This window comes from Chinchilla lanigera, unplaced genomic scaffold, assembly GCF_000276665.1.
Source record: "Chinchilla lanigera isolate Chin_1 unplaced genomic scaffold, ChiLan1.0 scaffold00146, whole genome shotgun sequence".
NCBI lineage: Eukaryota > Metazoa > Chordata > Mammalia > Rodentia > Chinchillidae > Chinchilla > Chinchilla lanigera.
This window is the reverse complement of record NW_004955547.1, coordinates 761,354-782,182: the sequence shown is the minus strand read 5'-3', so window position 1 is coordinate 782,182 and position 20,829 is coordinate 761,354. Positions and strand designations below refer to the sequence as shown.

Sequence of the window (20,829 nt, the reverse complement as noted above, 5' to 3'; positions counted from 1 at the left end):
GTTCCTGGTACCGGAGAAAAACCAAAAAAAAAAAAAAAAAAAAAAAAAAAAAAAAAATACATGAATGAGATGAATGGCAACACATTGAACCTCACTAAATCCAGCATCTTAGCTTGACCTACACAGCTCCCCGCCCTACCTGCCAGCCTCACCTGCCCTTCCCCTTCCTCCCTGTGCTGTGGCGGCCCCGGCATTGTTTGCGTGCCCAGTGCACTTGACACGCTTTCTTGCCTTAACAGCTTTCATGTGTTCTTTTCCTGGCCTCGGCTGCTTCTCTCACCTCTTTCTGCCTGGTTATAACTCCTGGTCAAACTCGGCCTAAGGTCATTTCCTCAGCAAGGCTCACTTTTTTGTTTTTTAATTGATAATAATTATGTATGTCTATGAGGTACAATGTGATATTTCTCTTATGTGTTTGTTTTTGAGGCAGGCTCTCACTGTGCAGTTCACGCTGACCTGGAACTCACTATGTAGCCCAGGCGGGCCTTGAACTCACCGTGATCCTCCTACCTCACCCTCTCAAGCGCTGGGATTACAGGTGTGCGCCCCCATGCCGGCCACAATGTGATGTTTCAGTCCGTGAATATACTGTGGAATGATCTAATCAGGCTAAATAACGTGAGGTTTACCTTAATCTTCTCTCCTTTCTGAGCTGGTTCTTTTATTATGTTGTTTAATAATACTCTTCTATTTCTTATCACTCTGCATGTATTTGTGTGTTTACTCATTTTAATGTCTAAATGTAAGCTGTCTGAGGGTAGGAATTAGATCTATTTTGGTTATTTTTTTTTCAGAATCTAATTTTTATTCAAATTCTTACAGTTTAAACATTCTTTTATGCACCCACAACCCTTCTATTTAAAAAGATTCAGAATGGCAAGCTCTGAATCTGTAGATGTGAAGTAAAGATTTTAAGGTTTCTGTTTTCTAAATGCCTATCACTAGCTCTACTACAAAAGAATTTAAAATGGGGGGCCAGGCATGGTGGCGCATACTGCAGTCCCAGCACTCGGGAGGCTGAGGCAGGAGGAACGTTGCAAGTTTGAGACCAGCCTGGGTTATAAAGTGAGCTCAAGACTAGACTGAACTGCATAGCGAAACCCTATCTCAAAAAGATAAATAAATAAATAAAAATAAAAATAAAATGGGGGCCAGGATATAGCTCAGCAGCACAGCACCTGCCTGGCAAGCACAAGGTCTTAAGTTAGATTCCTGGTACCAAAAAAAAAAATTCAAAATGATGCCATGGTCCACAATTTGTAACAAAATGACCTCCTGTGAATATGAATGACTTTGATAGAACGAAGTATTTTCTTTCACTACATATTTTTCCAGGTAATAAACTTTAACTGCCTAATGAATATTTTGATTATTTCTTTTTACAACATTTTCTGTAGTGTTTGGAACATAGTATGCATCAAGAAACATTTCTTGAATGAAAACTTTGAGTTTCTTTCTAAAATGGTGAAAGATACAGAATATATATAATAATTTCCCAGCTGTGTTATTTTTTAAAATTTGCATAATTTGGAAATTAATCCCTTATTAGATATATGAGTTCCAAATATGTTTTTCCATTCCATGGGAACTTTTCACTTTGTTGACAGTGTCCTATTTTTTTCTGTTTTGCTGAAGACAAAATCTCACCATGTAGTCCTGGCTGGCCTTAAACTCAGCAATCCTCCTGCCTCTGCCTCTGCCTCTGCCTCTGGAGTGCTAGGATTATAGGCATGTGTCTCCATGCCTAACTGTTGACAGTATCATTTGATGCACATAAGTTTTTGTTTTTTCTTTATACAAGGTCTTGCTATGTAGTTTGGCTGACCTTGAACTCACTATGTAGCCCAAGCTGCCCTGGAACATGTAGCAATCCTCCTGTCTCAGCCTCCTAAGTGCTGAGATTATAGATGTGCGTCACCACTCCTGGAGCCATAAGTTTTTAATTTGTTGAAGTTCAGTTCATCTTTTCTTTTTTGTCTTTGCTTTTGGTATTCTATCCAAGACATCATTACCACATCCAATGTCCTGAAGCTTTTCTGTTTTCCTCTGAGAATTTTATAGTTTTATCTCTTACATTTAAAGTTTTGATACATTTTGACTTAATTTTTGTTCATAGTATAAGTAGGGATCCAACTTTATTATTTTGCCTGTGGATATTCAGTTTTCCCAGCACCACTGTTAAAAAGCTGACCTTTCCCTTGTGGGTGGTTTTGACTTGCTTTTGAAAATCATTTAACTGTATACAGTTGTATGTGAGGTTTTGTTTCTGGGCTGTCTCTTCTATCCCATAGTCTGTATCTGTCTTCAGGCCAGAACAACACTTTTGTCTAACTGAAGTAAAGTATAAATGACATAAAATTCACCCTTTTAATCACTTGTAAGTAGTATACATTGAGAGCATGCATATTATTCACTTCTTTTCTTTGTCCATTTTATTGCTGCAAATTACTCCCTTACACAAACACATTATAATTTCTTTATTGATCCTGTGCTAATGGGTTTTCCAAGACAGTCTCACTAAATAGTTCAGGCTGGTCTTGATATTCACTGTGTACCCCAGACTGGCCTCAGACTTGTGTGATCCTTCCTGCCTCAGCTTCCTGTGTACTGGGGTTACAGGCGTGCACCACCACACTTGGAGGTCCTCTACTAATGGGCATTCAGGTTGTCTTTTGCTAGTACAGTTAATACTACAATAAATGATATAGCATAAAAATGATATAGCATAAAAAAAGTGTGAGATGTTACCACACTTACCCTTGTGTGAGAACATCTGTAGGGTAAACTGCAGGGACAGAATGTAGCACTTGTACCTTTGTAATTTTGGCCAAATGCCGGCCTTGGAGGTATCACCAGTCTACCTTTTTACCAGCTGTGTGAACCAGAACCCATTTTCTTATATATTCACTGGTGGAGCATATTAGCTTTTTAAAATTTTATTTTCCTATCTGTTCTTTTTTTGTGAAGTGTGTGTTTATATCTTTGCTGATTTTTCTATGTAGTTGTTTTTCTGTTAATAGAATTTTTTTATATTCTAGGGAAACGAGCTGTGTGTGTGTGTGTGTCTGTCTGTGTGTCTGTCTGTCTGACTGTGTGTGAGAGAAAGATTCTAGAATTTGAATCAGGACCTTCCCACTGAGCTATATCCACAGGCTCCCACCTCCCCTTTCTTTTTCATTTTGAGACAGGCTCTCAGTAAGTTGCGTACCTAGGCTGGGCTCAAATTTGTGATCCTGCTACCTCAGCCTCCCAGTGTGGCCCACCATGCCCAGCGAGGAAAATTAGCCTTTTGTTTCTGAGTTTCAGGTATCTTTCTGCCTTGTCACTTGAATGATAGCAGTTCACCTTTCACTGTGTTCGTACTCGTGGTTAATGAGTGCCAGAGATTTTTGGAGGTGCCTTCACCTTATCCCATTAGAAAGCTCTGGTCAGTTGCAGAGCAGTATCCTAATAGTGAGTGAGTTGCTTGTTAATTTCTAACTGTTAAAATTAAATTGCCAAGTATGGTGGCGCATGCCTGGAATCCCAGCACTTGGGAGGCTGAGGCAGGAGGATCACTGTGAGTTTGAGGCCAGCCTGAACTACATAGTGAGACCTTGTCTTGAAAAAGACAGAACAATTAAATACTGTTAGGACTGGAATATGCTATCAGATAGTTACTTGATTTTTTTAGGTGAGACTTAAGAGAAGCCACACCACCTGGGTCGCTCAGTGAGTAAGCCTCAGGCCCAGAACGAGGGCCCGTCTCTGGCTTCCATTCCGGGTGAAGATTGCTGTGCAATATGTAGGGAAGTTCTGAGCTCCTGACAGCAGTTAGGAGTGAAAGCTGGCTTTGGCGGAGTGGTGGGACCTTTCTCTTTCTGGCATTTCCTTCTCCTCTCGCCTCCTTCCCCAGATGCTTCTGAATGCAGACAGTGTACCCCAAGGTGGAGAAAAAGCGCCCTGTCACACCGCCCTTTGCTGTGCGCACTGGGCTCTGGGCCCATGGCCTGCAGGGGCAGGAGAGGGACTTGTGGGGCGTCTGCAAGGAACAGTGCCGCCCGCCCTGCTTGCCTCAGACCTAGGGGAAGCCAAGCTGAGCTTGTTATGTGCGGTTTGGAGATTTGCTGCCAGGCCTCTTAAGTCTTAAAATGGAGAAAACCTGATCCTCTGTGGGAAGTCCTGGGACTTGGATTCCTTCTCAGGATCTTCTTATCCATGCGGTAAAAATGATAAATTACAAAGGTAATTTAACATTCAAAAATAAAATTTCATATGCTTATTTACCAGATCTAAGATATCATCAACTATAGTATTACAGACAGTTAAGGTAGGCAGAAATAAGGTAGTCAGATAGGGGGAGGCCCTTGAAGGAGCCAGGACAAAGGTGAAACACTTCTCAGCTGCGGCCAGAGACGCATCTGTTGGAGACCAGGCCTCAAGATAAAGACGAGATGACCAGGCTTGTATAGTTCCTCAAAGGACAAACACCAGGCCTAATGAAGCCTAGATAGACATCAGTCACCCCCGTGGGTGACCAAGACCTCTGGACCCATCGTATCCTAGAAAAAGTCTTTGTTCTTTCCATGCACCCTTGTTACGTGACTTGTTGTCCCACTGGATCACTATTACCTACGTGACTGTACTTGTATTCTTATTGGTTAAGCATAGCTGTAACCTACCATACCATGGTGTGTATTGCTTTATAAAATTTCCCTTTTTTTTTTTTTGTTTTGTTTTGTTTTTCTTCCGGTAGCAGGAATCAAACTCACGACCTTGCACTTGCCAGGCAGGTGCTGTGCCGCTGAGCTAAATCCCCAGCCCCAAAATTTCCCTTTAGAGGGGGTTGCTGGGACAGCCCATTTGGGCTCCCTCCTGCCTCTCAGGAGCTATATCTTTCTCTTTCAATAAATATCTTCCTACTCTTAACCTCCGTTGTTCCTAGAATTCATTCTTTGATTTTTAGAGAAGAGAAACTCTGCATATCAGACATCTAACAGGTTGGCAGTTGTAATATTTCCCTTATATTTGGAGGTTTTGCTATCACCCCTGTAACAATAGTATTTACCACTATTTTGTACTTCACTTTACAAATGCTAAACTGACCAATGCTTGCCTGTCACATACGCTTTTCTTATGCTCTTACACATCCTATGTTAGTCAGCTATCTGTCACTACAATGAAATGCCTGAGATAATTAACCTATAAAAAGTTTGGGCTGGACAAGACTGAGTAGTAAAGGCCCTGGGTTTGACCCCCAACATCACAAAAACCAAAAAGAATATCAATAAAAAATACAGGGGAAAGGTTTATTTTGGCCCATGGTTTTATAGGCTCCAGTCTAAGGCGGTGGCCCCGCTGCTCTGGGCCTCAGGCGGGAGCAGCATCAAGGCAGGAGCTCGGAGACACTTCTGTGTGAATCAAGGAGCAAGAGAAAGGAGCAGGAAGAGACCAGGCGCCGCAGCCCCCTGGGAGGGCGCAGTGACCTCAGACCTCTCACTGGGCCCTCCTGCCTCCGAGTAGAACCCTGCTGGGGCCAGGCGTGTAGTAGATGACCCCGAAGGGACACTCACCCAAGCCATAGCACATACATAAAAAAATTTTTTTTCTTTCAATGTAAAACGATATTTTTTTAATTTTTTATTTTATTGGTACATTTTAGATATACATAATGATAATATTCACCATAAGGAATTTGTACCTGCATGTGGTATGTCTTGCTTCTTCTTTTTCTCCATTCCCTGCGCCTCCCATCAGCCCCTCTTCTGCTCTTTATTTACAAAAGGTATTTGTTTCCATTTTTTCCTTCTATCCTTTTTTCCCTGTCCATTCTTTCTCCCTCTGCCTCCCTTGTTCCCTTTCTCATTTGAACATTTTCTTCCCATTTCCTAATATCCATTATACATTTTGGTCCTTATTTACAGTGTCAGTTTCTTACACCAGAGAAACCCTGTGATACTTGAACATGTGTATCTGATTTATTTGACTTAAGAGTATGGTCCCAAGGTGCATTCATTTAGCTAGAAATGTCTCAAGCTTATCCTTCTTTATGACAGAGTAGTACTCTGTTGTATAAAAAAGCTACATCTTCTTATCCATTCATTGGTTGATAGGCATTTGGGCTGTTTCCAAGATTTGACTCATAATATTGTATTTTATTTTATTATATATATATAGATATATAGATATATATATACATTTTTTTTTTTTTTTTTAAAGACAAGGCCTCGCTATGCAGTTCAGGCTGGCCTTGAACTCACTTTGTAGCCCAGACTGGCCTCAAACTTGCAATGATCCTCCTGCCTCAGCCTCCCAAGTGCTGGGATATAATATTTTAAAAGGCATTTTAAGTGGCACTTAAAATGAGCTGTAGACAGATGCAACACAATTCCTGTGATACCAGCGTTGGGAAGGCTGAGGTAGGAGGAACAACAAAGTGAGACCCCATTTCTAAATGAATGAACGAATGCCAGGCCATCAAATATGTATAACTAGCTGTGCCCTTAGTGAGTTGCTTGTTAATTTCTGTTAATTACATGCCTGTAATCCCAGCACTCTGGGAGACTAAGGAAGAAGAAATTCCAAGTTCAAGCTTACCCGGGGAAACTTAGTGACTCAGCAAGACCCTGTCTCAAAATTAAAACATCAGAATCCCTGGAGATATAGTTGAATGTGAAAGCCTTGAGTTCAGTCATTAATACCACAAAACAAACAAAAAACATAACTGAACCAGGTACCGTGGCTCACATCAGCAATACCAGCACTCAAGAAGCTGAGGCAGGAGGATCACTTCGAGTTCAAGGCCAGTCTTGGCTACATAGTGAGTTCAAGGCCAACCTGAAGGACATAGTGAATAAAAAAACATAGCAAATTCGGGAGGCTGAGGCAGAAGGATTGTTGCAAGTTCAAAGTGAGCTCAAGGCCAGCCTGAGCTGCATAGCAAGACCCTGTCTCAAAAAGAACAACAACAAAAAAAATAGTACACCAAAAAACAAAACAAAACTGAACTAAAATGACGGTATTAGTAACTTAGACTAAATTCAGACATGTACAGGCATTGTGACTATCTCTCAACCATCTGGCCGACAATGATTCTAGGATTTCAGAGACATTACTGTGTGTAGGTGCATCTTAAAATTAATGCAGTGTTATATTTGCTTGACTAATTCCAAAGCATTTTTATATATGTGATGTCATTCATTTTCCCAACAACTATGATAGGTTGTAAGTCGTTTTCTAGATAAGGAAACTGAGGCTTAGAGAAGTTAAGTGACTTGTCAGAGATCACAATTAATAAGTCACAAAACTGGGTCTTAAACCCCAGACTTTCGGCTCTGCCCACTTGTTTCCCAGCATTTGACCCTCACCCACGTGAATCTTTCTGTTGTATCAAAGCAGATGCCTGGACCAGCCCCAGGAAGCAAGGGCTGCTCCATTTTCTACTGTCTTGTATAAAGACAAATGCTGGCAGAAATAGGTATGCAGCAGCAATTTTGTTAAAAATTAAAAGAATACAAATATAAGTTTAGCTGGGTGTGGTGGCGCACACCTGTAATCTCAGCATGTGGGAGGCTGAGGCAGAAGGATCCACGAGTTCAAAGCCAGCCCGGGCTACAAAGTGAGCTCATGGCCAGCCTGAACTGCATAGGGAGACCCTGTTTAAAAAAAAAAAAAAAAGAATGTGAGTTTAATTTGAGGACTTTCCCTCCCCCCTCTTCTGTGAAGGTACCAGAAAGCGGCTGAAGAGGCAAACATGGAAAAGAAGAAAAGCGTAAGTACTCAGAGCCCCAGGCACATGTAACTTCCTGAGCTAGCTGTGTGGCCGAGCCTCCTGCAGCTTTGCGGGACCACGGTGCCAGCTGGTCTGGTTTGTGAGCCATTTGCCCAGGAGAATTTGGCTCAGGTGCAGGGAGCCTTATGTCTTCCCTGAGGGTCTCGCCCTGTTGTCTTTCCTGTGCTGAGTGAAGGCTATAAGGCCAAATGCTTCGCCTGAGGTCAGTGAAGATGGCTCACCACTTCTACTATGCGAGAACAGGGTTTCCTAGGCCACTACCCTTTATTCCAAATCAGACAACCAGGATGTCTCTATTGATGTATTTAAATGGAAGTAGTTATGCAGCTACATACTATCATCCTCTGGGTTCTCTGTTTAAAGCATACTTGTGGACTCAATCTAGTTAGCAAGTTTCTTAGCTGCAGGATTCATCAAAGACAAAAACCTCCAGGTTAAGCTCCCAGCCAGTCCCCATCCTCCACTCTCCCTGCTTGCTGACTCCCAGCTGGACTGGCTAATGTATTTGTTTTGAAGTCTTGCTTGATTTAATCTTTTTTGAGGTGAGTCTCAGTAGGTTGCCCAGGCTGGTTTTATTTTTTATTTTTTATTTTGTTTTTTTTCTGGTACTAGGAATCGAACTCGCGACCTTGTGCTTGCCAGGCAGGCGCTGTGCCGCTGAGCTAAATCCCCAGCCCCGCAGGCTGGTTTTAAATTTGTGGACTTAGGTGATCCCTCCTGCTTTGGCTTCCCCTGTAACTGGGACGGCAGGTGTGCACCACAACACCCGAGCACCTTCATTTAATCTTACAAAGAAAAAAACAACTCATTTAAACAAGAAGTCTTTAATTTGACTGGTATTACAAAAACATCCTGCTGGAAGTTTGCAGTACCTAACCTATTCAGTGCATAACATGCTCTTGTCAGTTTGTTCTAAGGGGGTAATACCCGCCTTCACCTAATTTCCCTGTAAGTTGAAAAGGGATCTTCATCGTATGAAAAAAACTGCCACTTCACTCAGCTGCTTGCTGCTTCTGCCCTTCTCTCTCCTGCCTCAGTTCTCCCTTCCTCCTCCTCCTTTCATTTATTTGGCAAGTTTTCACAGAGCACGTGATCCCTGCCCAGCACCGATCTAAGGACTAAGCGTCTGGGCCGCGTCTCCTTCCGCATGGAGTTTACATTCTAGTGGGAGACGCAGCCAGCAAAGAAATGTGTCAGGGAGCAACTGGCCTAGCGCTGTGAAGCGGGTAAGGTGGGTAGAGTTCGGGTGTGGGCCTCCGCTGCGGTGATATTTGAGCAGAGATTTGAGGTCAGAGCCAGAGAGAAGAAAGAATCCAGCGGAAGAAACAGCCAAGGCAGTTCTTTTGAGCAGTATCTGAGGACTTGAAAAAGGCCTGGGGTCACTGAAAGGACCTTGGCTTTAACTTTGAAGGGAAGGAGGCCTTCAGGGTGTTGGGGTGCAAAAGACTGATGTGATCTGATTTAATTTTTAAAAGAAGACCAAAGAGTATAGAGGAACGATGGTGGAAGCATAGAGACCAAGGAAGAAGCTGTTATAATGATTTAGGAAAGAAATGGTAATGAATTGGATTGGAGTAGCTGTGGTGCAGGTGAGAAGTGGTCAGCATTTATATAGAAGAGAGAAGAATCAAGGATGACAATGATGTTTTTGACTCAAATACTATTAAGTTACATTAAAATGCCATCAATTGGGATGGGGAAGACTGCAGTAAAAGCAGGTGCGGAGTAGGGGAATTCGTAGAAGCTCAGTTTTGAACATGTTAAATCTGAAGTACTTCACGAAGACATCCAAGTAGAAATGACAAGAAGACGCTTGGCTGTCCCAGTCTTGAATTAGAAGAGATCTGGGCTGGGGAAATGGATGTGTGTGACAGTGTCAGTGGTATTTACGTGAGATGCATGAAATAACTTTGGAAATGATCGTAGTGAGAGGGGAAGTCTCAGGTTGGACTCAGGAATTGGCAAGATAAGGCAGAATCAGCGGGGAAAGAGCCGACAGCGAGGGGGGCAGTAGACATGGGAGCAGGGAGTTCCAGCCACCCACTGAAGCAAACCTTTCTACCGGGAGAATGAACAGAGTCAGGCGTAACTAAGCTGAGAATCGCCCGTCATGTCTGGCAACAGGAAGTGGTCACCGGGAATGGCTTTGGAGTGCAGGGATGAAGCCCTGAGCACACTGGGTTCAGACAGAGAGGGATGAGCACAGGCAAACATCGGTGGAGCATCTCGTACGTACCATGTGCAGAAGACACAGAGGAATGAGATGTATTTCCTGCCTTCAGCAGACTGTTTCGGTCTGAGAGTTTGAAAAATTTACAGTCTAAATGTGTTAAGTTTCACATCAAAGAAATAGGGTTTTAGGGGAGAATTTAAAAGAGACCCATGACCTGGACTGTGCTACATCAACGAAGATTTCCCAGAAGTGATGTCTGACCACACCCTAAAGGACCAGTAGGCATTAGCCAAGCCAGGGGGCAAGGAATGGCAGAGGAGTTGCACTTAGAGGAAACAGCACATGCCTAGCATGAACACATAAGAGAATGGGCCCACTAAAGGGATGAAGAATTGTCACATTCCCCGAGGCAGAAAACTCAGGAAAAATGAACAAAAAAAACAAGTGAGGAGAGTAAGGCATGAAGGGAAAAGGAAAGACTTCAGCCATAGTCAGGATGCGCTTAAAATGCCTATGGAAGCCCAATGTAGGGGCGCACGCCTGGAATCCCAGGGCTCTGGAGGCTGAGGGAGGAGTTTCACTGTGAGTTCAAGGACAGCCTGGGCTACATAGTAAGATCAAGGCTTCCTGGACCGCAAAAGGAGACCCTGTCTCAAACAGACAAGATGCCTAGGGGATGTCCAGGTAGAATTGGTAGATAAGGAGAGAGATCTTGTTAGAGTTATAGACCGTAATTCACAAACAGACAGTTTGTGGGTGAAACCAGGGGGTGGACAGCTATAGAAAGTATGCACACAGTGGACCCGGAGCAAACTTTGAGGGACAGAGGAGAAGACTGTAAATAAGCTGAGGAATGGCCAGAGAAAGTGAAAGACACCTGGCTACAAGGAAGGTGGCAGAAAACTTGGAAGGGAGGAATTTTCAAAAGGGGAAGTGGCCAGTAATAGCAAGTGCTGCTACTTCTTCGAGATGCTCGCAGCGGGGGAATTTCTTCCCTCCCTTGGAGGCCGTGTCCAGGAAGCCCATGTGTATCTTGCTAGACAACTTCCTTGAAAGTGAAAATGTCCCTGCTATGATTTGAGCATGATAGTCCATTTAAGGCAAAGGGCTTATCCGACATCATATATCTGAGCGGCAGATCTCTGACTTAGCCCGATTTTAAGTCGCATGCTGCGCAGGAAGGACACTGGTGAGATCTAGATTCGGGAAGCCAGTTTTCAGAGGCGCCATCTGCCAGTGTTCTCAGGATTGCCGGGTACGACGAACAGGGTCCTGGGTGTCACTGTGAGGAAGGAGGCTGTATAGTGTAACAATGTGACTGTTACATTTTCAACCTCCTTCACACCCAGTGCCTTCTTCTAAGAAAATACTTAGGGAAGAGTTAGAACCTTGATGCACATGACATCAACTAGAATTTCACTTTGCCTCCGGCACCTCTACCGTAGGCAGCAAGTAGAAAGGAGAGTAGGAGCCTGTAACCCAAGTTCAGGATTCGGGGCACGGCTAGGCACCGCGAGTGACCGTGGTTGGTCACATTGTGAGGGGTAACTGAAGGAACAGGGAGCGCCATTCATTTAATAATAATTGTTACCACTCACAGGGTGCCTACTTATGTCATATATATATATTTTTTGTACCAGGACTTGAACTCAGGACCTTGTGCTTGCCAAGCAAGGTGCTTTGCTGCTGAGCTTTATCCCTGGCCCATATTTTTTTTTTTTTTTTTTTGAGACAGGATCTCACTCTGTAGCCCAGGATGGCCTTGAACTCACAGTGACCCTTCTGCCTCAGCCTCCCAAATGCTGGGATTACAGGTGTGCACCCCCACCCCTAGCATACTACATATATTGATATAGTCTCATGTACTCCTCGTGGTAGCCCCTGTATAGTAATTTCCAGAAAGCAAAAGAAACTTATCCAAGGTCCCATGGCTGGATGGAGGTAGACTATGCAGGCAATGAATGTTCATTGTAGATGATACAAAATAGGAGAAGAAAACATAAATGATCTGTAGTCCATTATCCAGTGCTAACCCAAGCCTCTGGGTGTCATATTCCGTTTTATGGTGTTGTGTTTATTGCTTTTTTTTTTTCTGCAACCACTTGCTTCTCTTTCTTCCCCATCTTTGCTTGCCTCACACCTGAAAGCCTTGGACAACGGCCAGGCCCGGGCTGTGCTCCTGGGAGTGATCGAAGGGTGTGGTCTTTAATGCTGTCGGACCACATTGCCCTGCCCTTCTCCCTTTCGTCCCCCACACACCCTCCGCCCCCGCCTCAACACTCTTGAACTTGTGTCCTCAGGAGATCCTTTTAATGAAAGAGCATACTTACTCCTAAAAATGCTCCCTGTGGGGATGTCATCCACCCTGGCCTTGTTTGAGGCGCTGTTGGCACTCTCCCACCTAAATTTCTCTCTTCCTGCTTATCTCAAGTAAAGTGGAAGTGAAAGTTTTCGCATGGCTTACAGTAACAGCAAATTTATTTAATACTTCCGTGAAAGCTTTTTCTGTGTTTGGAAGGTGATATATAATTTTGTTTCCGTATTCATGTTTATTATTTAATAAATATGTGTTTATTGTAAAAAGAAGACAAGTGCAATAATCCATTGTCCAAAGATAACTTGTGAGCCAGGCCTTGGTGGCACATGCCTGTAATCCCACAGCTCAGAAGGCTGAGGCAAGAGGATCGAAAGTTTAAGGCCAACTTAGGATATATAGCTAGTTTGAAGCCAGCCCTGGGTGGCATACAGACTTCAAGATCAGATTAGACTACATATCGAGACCCTGTCTCTAAAAAACAAAACAATGGAGTGCAGTGGCATGTGCATGCCTATAATCTCAGCACTTGGGGAGGCTGAGGCAGGTGTATCGTCATGAGTTTGAGGCCAGCCTGGGCTACATAGTGAGACCCTGTCTCAAAAAGCCAAACCAAACCAAAAAGTAAAATACACAAAGACAACTTGTGAACTTCTAGACTCCTTTTCTCTCCTCATATTTATAAATATGTATATATCTTATAAAATAGTATATATCTTATAAGATAGGGCGGGGCATGGTAGCACACACCTATAATCCCAGCACTTGGGAGGCTGACACTGGAGAATCATTGCGAGTTTGAGACCAACCTGGGCTACAAAGTGAACTCAAGGCCAGCCTGAACTGCATAGCGAGAACCTGTCTCAAAAAGAAAAAAAAAAAAAGGATCCTACTGACTTATCATTTCTTTTTTTTAATTCAAAAATATCTTATGATCAGGCTGGGGATATAGCTCAGCAGCACAAACACCTGCCTGGCGCATGCAAGGTCCTGAGTTTGATTCCTGGTACTGAAGAAAAAAATATGATCATCTTTCCATACCAACAAATATATTTGATCCCCATGATATACATCTGAGCAAAGCACTGTCCAGTGACCAAGACAAACCCTGTCCTAGGTCTCAAGGCCTGGTGTGGGCATGGCAGGACAGGCCGAGAGGGAGGCCGGAGTGAGTCGTCCCCCCAGCGGCATGAAGCAGTAGGGCCAAGAGTGCTGCTGGCTTGAAACCCCAGCCTTCGGGCTGCTTGTTGGGACGGGGAGGGTGTCACCGTGTTGCCCAGTCTGGTCTTGTGCTGGACTTCAGTGATGCTCCTGCCTCAGCCTTCCTAATAGCTGGAACTGGGGAAGCATATCACCACACCCATCAAAAAGGAAACCTTTTTTCCTTCTCAACAAAAACTTTTTATGCTGCTGCTATCTCTGATCCCTACTTCCTTCCTTCGGTGAATCATCTTGTAAGCTATGATTTAAACACTGGGATGAAGCAGATGTTCTCTAACTTTGTTTTTTCCACCCTTCTTGCTGCTTGATGAAGTGGCTCTTCAGTGTATTCAGAAGAGCAATAGGGCGAGAGACTTAATTCCCAATATAGCTACTAATCCTGCCTAATTCCCTGACGTCTTTCAGTCCTGGGTTGTTTGTCCTTTCTTTCTTAATTGAAAGCGCGGGGAGCCCAGACTGCAGGGCTGGAGAAGGTACTGCCGATCGCAGTTTGTTGGAAAGGTGCTGTTCAGTTTAGTGAGGAGACCCTTCAACGCATGAGGCATGTAATTTTACTTCAGCGAGCACGTTTCCTCTATTATTCTACAGCGGCAGTGACAATGTCCAGATTGCTTTCTGCCTTGTATGTACAAATTCCATTGTGACCCAGGAGAAAGTAAACTCTCAGATGTGTAAGTGTGCGTACTTTGAACAGGAGATTGGGTAGTGGTTGTGTTTTCTACGTGTTTTCAACCAAACTATCTGTAAAATAGGAACTGAGGAGTGAGACATAAACATTTAGAGAAGAAAAAGGGAAAAGAATTAAATTCTTATGTAAAAATAAGCTGGGAGAACTAGGGGTGTCGCTCAGTGGTAGGGCAGTTTCATAGCATGCACAAGGCCTTGGCTGGTTCAATCCTTAGCACCTAAAAAAAAATTTTTTTTAAGTTTATATACATGGAAATTGTGTTAGATATAACTAAATGCCATTTATGCCAATACTTATGAAAGCCTGGTGCCTTCTTTAGATTTCTAGAAATAGTTTCAGTCCTTGATGCAACTATCCATAATTATTGTTATTATATAGTCAGCTATACTCCATCTTTGTCTTATTTTTAAAAGAAAAAAAAAATAGAATTCATCACATAACCTTTTGGCATAATTTAATGAATTGTTATTAATATATAGCTACAATATTTAAAGTACCCTGTATTTTGATTTTTCTTTCTTACTTTTCACATGAGTCTGGACAAAAAAATCTCTCATCTCCAGTGTAACTAGCATGAGATCTGGGCTGTTCTTTCTTCTCATTTTGTCCTTATAAGGCTATCCTGTTTTATCACTTCCTGCTTCAGCTCCTGACTTTTTCTCTCTTCCCCTCTCCCTGTCCTGGGGTGGATGCTTGCTCCATGTGGCAGGGCTATAACTGTTCACAGCTGTCTGAAGCAACTTTCATTTTACAAAGAGCATGTTTGACTGTTTCAGCAGGCAAGTTATAACTGGCACTGACTTCTTGTTCTTCTAGAACACTGAAAATCTCCCCCAGCACTTTAGAAGGGGAGCCCTGACTGTGTTAAAGAAGAAGTGGGAGAACCCAGCGCCGGGAGCAGAGCTGCACACAGACCTGGTGCGAAACAGCAGCTCTGAGATTAGGCACAGAGTCGACCACCCTCCTGCCGAAGTGACAAGCAGCTCCACTTCTGGAGCCAGAGCTGATCACGACCGACAGACCCAGCCCAGACCTAGATTTGGATCACGCCCTGAACCCCGTATTCAGCGTCAGTGTCACCCTGAGGACAGCGGAGATCTGAAAGACTACACAACCAGAAGTGACAACATGGAAAATTGTCTGGGAGATGCCAGACATGAAGTTGAGAAATCTGAAATCAACGAGAACACAGAAGCTTTGAGCAAGATAGAGAAATACAATGTCCCACTGAACAGGCTTAAGATGATGTTTGAGAAAGGTGAACCAGCTCAGACCAAGGTAAGGATTGGGCAGGTCTAACATTCGATAAGGTCGTTTAATGAACTAAACAAAGCTGTTTTTCTAATCTGGACAACTGGAGTAGAGTTGAATATGTGCTTCGTATATGTCTTTTCATTCAAGTTAGATGAGTTAATAGGAAGTCTTGGATTATTTACATAGATATGGTACTAAGACTTGTTATGTCTCTGACCCAATTTCAAGTTAAATCAGTCTCCTACTGGGGTTCAGGTTTATATCTAGAAATGAAGAGCGTGGGACCCTGATTGGATTGTGTGTTTTTGTACACTTGCCCTTTTAGTCTGTCTTCCTGTGCCTTTTGTCGCTCGTAGCCTTGGGGGTGGAATTACTGCTGAATCGGCCTCTGCCTGGACACAGCTGCAGGAGGAGCGTTAAGGCCAGAGTTTAACATTAAGACTGAGGCTTACTTGTCTATTTGCTAGCTGAATCCCTTCTCTTCTTCTCAACTTCCTCATCTGTGCCTTCCAACAAATGTTTTCTATCAGCTAAAATCCTCTCCCAGAAAAAAATCAATGGAGATAGCTAGACTAGCTGTTGCTTTCAGGAGTTTTGACTTGCAAATGTACAGGGTTGCATTTTCCTACAACTGCTAATGAAATTTGATCCTTCATGTGGATTGCAGACCGAGTCCCCAGAGGGAATTACTTAACTAGAAAATGAGTTACATATGCTGGGGATTTATAACACAATCCAGGGGCCGCAGCGCTGGTCAATTTTTCCAGCGTTCTCATACTTTCCTGCGTATCTGGCTTTGTATGCAGGGTTGGTTTGGTACAGCAGTCATAATGAAATAAACAGATTCGATGGGCAGCAAAGCCATCATTTACTGTAGATTCCATCTGTATGGGAAAGCTGTTTTTTTTAAAGCTAAGTATTTGGCCCAAATTCCTATTGGGAGGCAATAGTATGAAGCAGTCTTTCTGATATAAAAAGTGGATAACTCATCCTGTAGCCGATAGCCCACAGCTGAAGTATGTTCGCTGTGGTTTTGTCAGTTCTGTCCTGTAACTTGCTGTGCCTGCTATTTTCCTGCCTAGGGAAGTTCTTGAGTGTTTGGGGATCATCTCTTTGAAGGCCTAGGAAGAATTTTCAAAGGTTTAGAAAGCTAGAACCCTTTTCCCTGCATGAGCTTTAGCTGTGCTTTAATAGTGAAGCCAGTTGGCAAGAGATGCAACCACAAAGCAGTTTTATGACTTTTCTTAAACTCTCTTCCCACCTAGTTTTTGGTCCCTTAGGTCTGCCAGTTCCTCCTTTCTCCTTTATGGCCATAACAAAAGATTTTTAAAAATTTAAATAGAAAGAATTTTCAGTGGAAGGAAAATACCCCAGAAATCCTAAATAGAAAGGAAGGGGCTTTGTTGTGACTCAGAGCACTGCTGCGCGTCTCCCTCACAGACCTTGCTTGAGGGAGCATGGTGATGCCCCGCCAGCACACAGCGCAGAGTCAATGCAGAGAGACGCGTGCGTGTCAGAACCGGCCCAAGGTAGGAAATGACTGGGATGGCAGCAAACAGAAATGCTGATTAGTGTAAGGATCTGGTGAAAGACTTTTTTCTCGTAAGTGTCTAGCGAGAGATGGGTCAGGGCAAGCCCATTTCCTATGGACTGGTCAGAGCGGAAAAAACCTCCCTATGTGAATAAAGATCCTACTAAGTCGCTGATGGCAGTGGCCAAGGAAGAGGGAAGAGTTCTGAGATTCACCTGGGCTTTTTTAAGGTTTGGGTATTAGTGTGTGTGCCTATTAAATTTCCTGATTAATTTGTCCTTTGTCACTTAATTGACAGTTTAGGGAATGGAAAGCATTCCTTAGTTTTATAGCTGTTTCTAAATAAGCATAATTTTCCATGTTAGAAATAGATTACTTTTAAAAGAAATAGATTACTTTTTTTTTTTGGTTTTTCTCTGGTACCGGGAACTGAACTCATGACCTTGCGCTTGCCAGGCAGGCGCTTTTGCCGCTGAGCTAAATCCCCAGCCCCGAAATAGATTACTTTTAAAATGGACTACTTTTAAAAGTTTTGTCCAACAGTTCAGTCAGTGTTAAGAAAAGTTTTGTGTAGGTTAGGAAATAACTAACCAAGCTTGAAACCAGGGTATAGTTTAGTTATTGGTAATATAATTTCAGCTTTAACATGGATAAGGCTTTCATCAGAGCTAAGAAACTGGTATTTCAGTATGACGAATGACTATATTAGGTAGAAATTGTGTGACTCTTTGGTTCCATAGTTGAATTTTATTTTTTGAGATAGGGTCTCACTATGTCGTTCAAGCTGTCAGTTGAACTCCCTTTAAAGCCCGTGCTGGCCTCGAACTCATGGCAGTCCTCCTGCCTCAGCCTTCTGAGTGCTGGGATTACAGGTGTGCGCCACCACACCTAGCTTCATAACTGAATTTTAGAGAACTGTACTGCACCTCAACTAACCATCTGAACAGGGTCAGGCAGTACACGGACAGTGGAAAAAACACAGTCAAATATGTTGTCCTCAGTGTGTTTATCATAGTTCTGTATAGAAGGTAAAGTTAACTGGCTCAGTTCTACTTTTCTTAGTCTCTTTTGCTCCCTTGCTTCTGCTATTGATATAGAGGAAATGCTAGATATCAAAAAGCATGAGTTATGAGGAACAGTGGGGCTTAAGAGTAGATCATTTATTGGAGAAAAGGAATGGGGAGTAGGAACGGCTCCTGAGAGACCCGAGGGGTCCTGAATGGGTTGCCGACGGTCCACTTAAAGTTATGATCAACCAATAAGATTGCACGTATAGTCGTTTAGGTAATACTGATCTTGTGGTAGCAAGGGTACATGGGTGACATCACTAATCCCGGTCAATAATCTGTAGTCTTAGTCTTCTGTTTAGTTTTAGTAGCCTTAGTCTTAGTCTCAGTGGTTTTCTTCTTAATCTTAGTAGGTGGGAGGATGGCCCAGCCCATGAGATCATGGGAAATCTCAAAAGGGTGACACCGGTCATCCCAACCTCCGTTCGCCCCTAGGGAAGTGTGTAGAAGTAGCCATTGTGACTTCAACCTTCGGATGCGCCTCCAGCGCCCCCCCACCCTGTGGAGTCTCATCTCCTGCACTGACGCCCTGAGGGCCCAGTCTGTCTGACTGCCTACTAGCTGTCTATGATAAGATGACTTCAGTTCCTGTCCCCTTCTCTACAGGTCATTTTGCCTTCCTGTCTTCTCTTTCCTTGTATGGTCTTATCTATTTCGTGATTCTAGTAGGTAAAATCTCGATTCTAATCCTGAACTCCTAACCCAGGCTTCAGCCCCTGCCAAATCGTTTGCTAGATCAGACTTCTCTTTGTTAATATTTGTTAGGCCTTCTGATTCAAGAAGACTGAAAAAGAATCCCCCGTCTTTCCAACAAAACGTGCTGTGCCTCTGGTGTCCCTGAAAGCATCGCTATTTCCCAGTTTCCTGGGGTATAAAATCACCAAAGCAGTTGCTCCCCTGCCTCCTTCCACCACCCTTCCCCACCCCAGTAGGTCATTTTCTAAACCCCCCAAACTTGCCCTCTTTATGGACTGTTCCTCAGGTCCCCTCCAGTTCCATGGTTGAGACTTATCACATCTTGTCTGCAGTATTACAGCTCCCCCACTGGCCTCTCATTTCTTCCCATCCATCCTCACGGTAGCTATTTATTTTTCCTCTCTTTCTTTCTTTTTTTTTGGTACCGGGAATTGAACTCAGGACCTTACACTTGCCAGGCAGGCACTTATGCCGCTGAGCTATATCCCCAGCCCTCTCTTTCTTTCTGTCTGTTTATTTAGTTTTCTGGGGGACAGGGTCTCACGTTCTAGCCCAGGCTGGCCTTGAACTCACTATGTAGCCCAAGATGGCTCGAACCCACGCTGATCCTCCAAACCCCTGTCGATCCTCCTGCCTCCACCTTCCGAGTGCTAGGATTGCAGGCATGCCTGGCTTATTTTTCTAAAAGTAGTCTAAATTATATTACTGCCTTGATCAGAAACGTTCAGTGCCTCAAAATTAATCCATATTTAATGTTCAGGTCTTCCACATGAACTCAGTTTACCTTTCTCGTCACATAGACAATTTTGTACTCAAACTGTGGATGACTGCTCGTCCTCTAAACTTCATGCCCTTCAAGGTTTATCAAAACTGTGCAGCCAGCCAGGTGTGGGGGAAGACGCCGTAATCCCACCACTCTGGGAGGCTGAGGCAAGAGGATCGCAAGTTTGAGTCCTGCTTGTGCAATTTAGTGACCTAGCAAGACCCTGTACCTACATAAAATTTTTAAAAATTTAAAAAGAGGGCTGAGGATGTAGCTCATTGTAATGACGCTGTTCAATGCCCCACCCCAGCGGGGAGAAAGACTTTGATGCAAGGCCTTCAGCTTCTCCCATAGACCCATAGACTTTCTTTTTACTTTGGGGATCTTATATCTTGAATTTGTATATATCACAGTCTTTGTCGGGGGGACTGGAGGTTGCACTCAAAGGCTTACACATTCAGTCCACTGCCTTTTCATAGGAATTAGAACCACCCCACTCAACTAAACCTGAAGTAACCTATCTATTAACCAAGTACAGAGAATAAGTGACAAATAACCTGTAATCAGTTTTCACTATTTGTATGTTATTTGAGGTTTTTTTTGTTTTTTTGGTCTTTTTGACACAAGATCTCCCTATGTAGTTCAGGGGGCCTTGAGCTCACTTTGTAGCCCAGGCTGGTCTGGAACTCGCAATGTTCCTCCTGCCTCAGCCTCCTGAGTACTGGGGTTATAGGTGTGCACCACCACACCTGGCTATGTTATTTGAGTTCTGACTTTTTTCTTTTTGTTTTAAATAAGAGCTAATGATCTATAATCATCACTAAGAAAAGGAAATGGCATGGGGACATGTGCTGAATATCAGGAATTAGCGTTTTTAACCAGGCACAGTGGTGCGTGGCTGTAATCCCAGCACTCAGAAAGCAGAGGCAGGAGGGTGGCTGAGTTTGAGGCCTGCCTGGAGTACATAGTAAAACTCTGCCTCAAAAATCCAAAAACAGACAAGGAGTTAGCATAACTAATTTCCTACATAGTTGCTTTGGGTTTTAGGTAGCTGAGGTAACTATTCTGGCCATACTTTTATGAAAATATTGGCCAATCAGCTCTAGTTATAGTCAGTATTCACTTGTCACATTGATATTTGAATCCATACTCTTTAGAATCAAGGATATGGTTAGTGAAAAATTAAGTGCCTCTTCTTCCATGTTAGAAATGGTCAAACAGTGAGGGAAGGATTGGAAAGCTTAAACTTTAGCTCTTTGTTCTGGGCCCTAACAGTGGGTCTACATGAATCCTTGGATAGGAGAAGAGAGACCAAAGCAAATGTTGTCTTTTTCTTGAGCCAAATTTATAT

At 43.3% G+C, this 20,829-nt stretch overlaps 1 protein-coding gene across 5 annotated transcripts in view; it reads left to right on the top strand.

Annotated features, from left to right (window-relative positions):
• The window catches only part of Lima1 (LIM domain and actin binding 1), a 97,493-nt gene that overhangs the window by 45,462 nt on the left and 31,202 nt on the right, over positions 1-20,829 (top strand). For 4 of the 5 annotated variants that reach the window (XM_013508487.1, XM_013508486.1, XM_013508485.1 and 1 more), the window contains exons 3-4: positions 7,705-7,750; positions 14,984-15,445. In XM_013508487.1, the coding sequence (XP_013363941.1) occupies positions 7,705-7,750; positions 14,984-15,445 (508 nt within the window). The remainder of the gene's footprint in view (positions 1-7,704; positions 7,751-14,983; positions 15,446-20,829) is intronic. The other variant, XM_013508488.1, reaches the window with a different exon arrangement.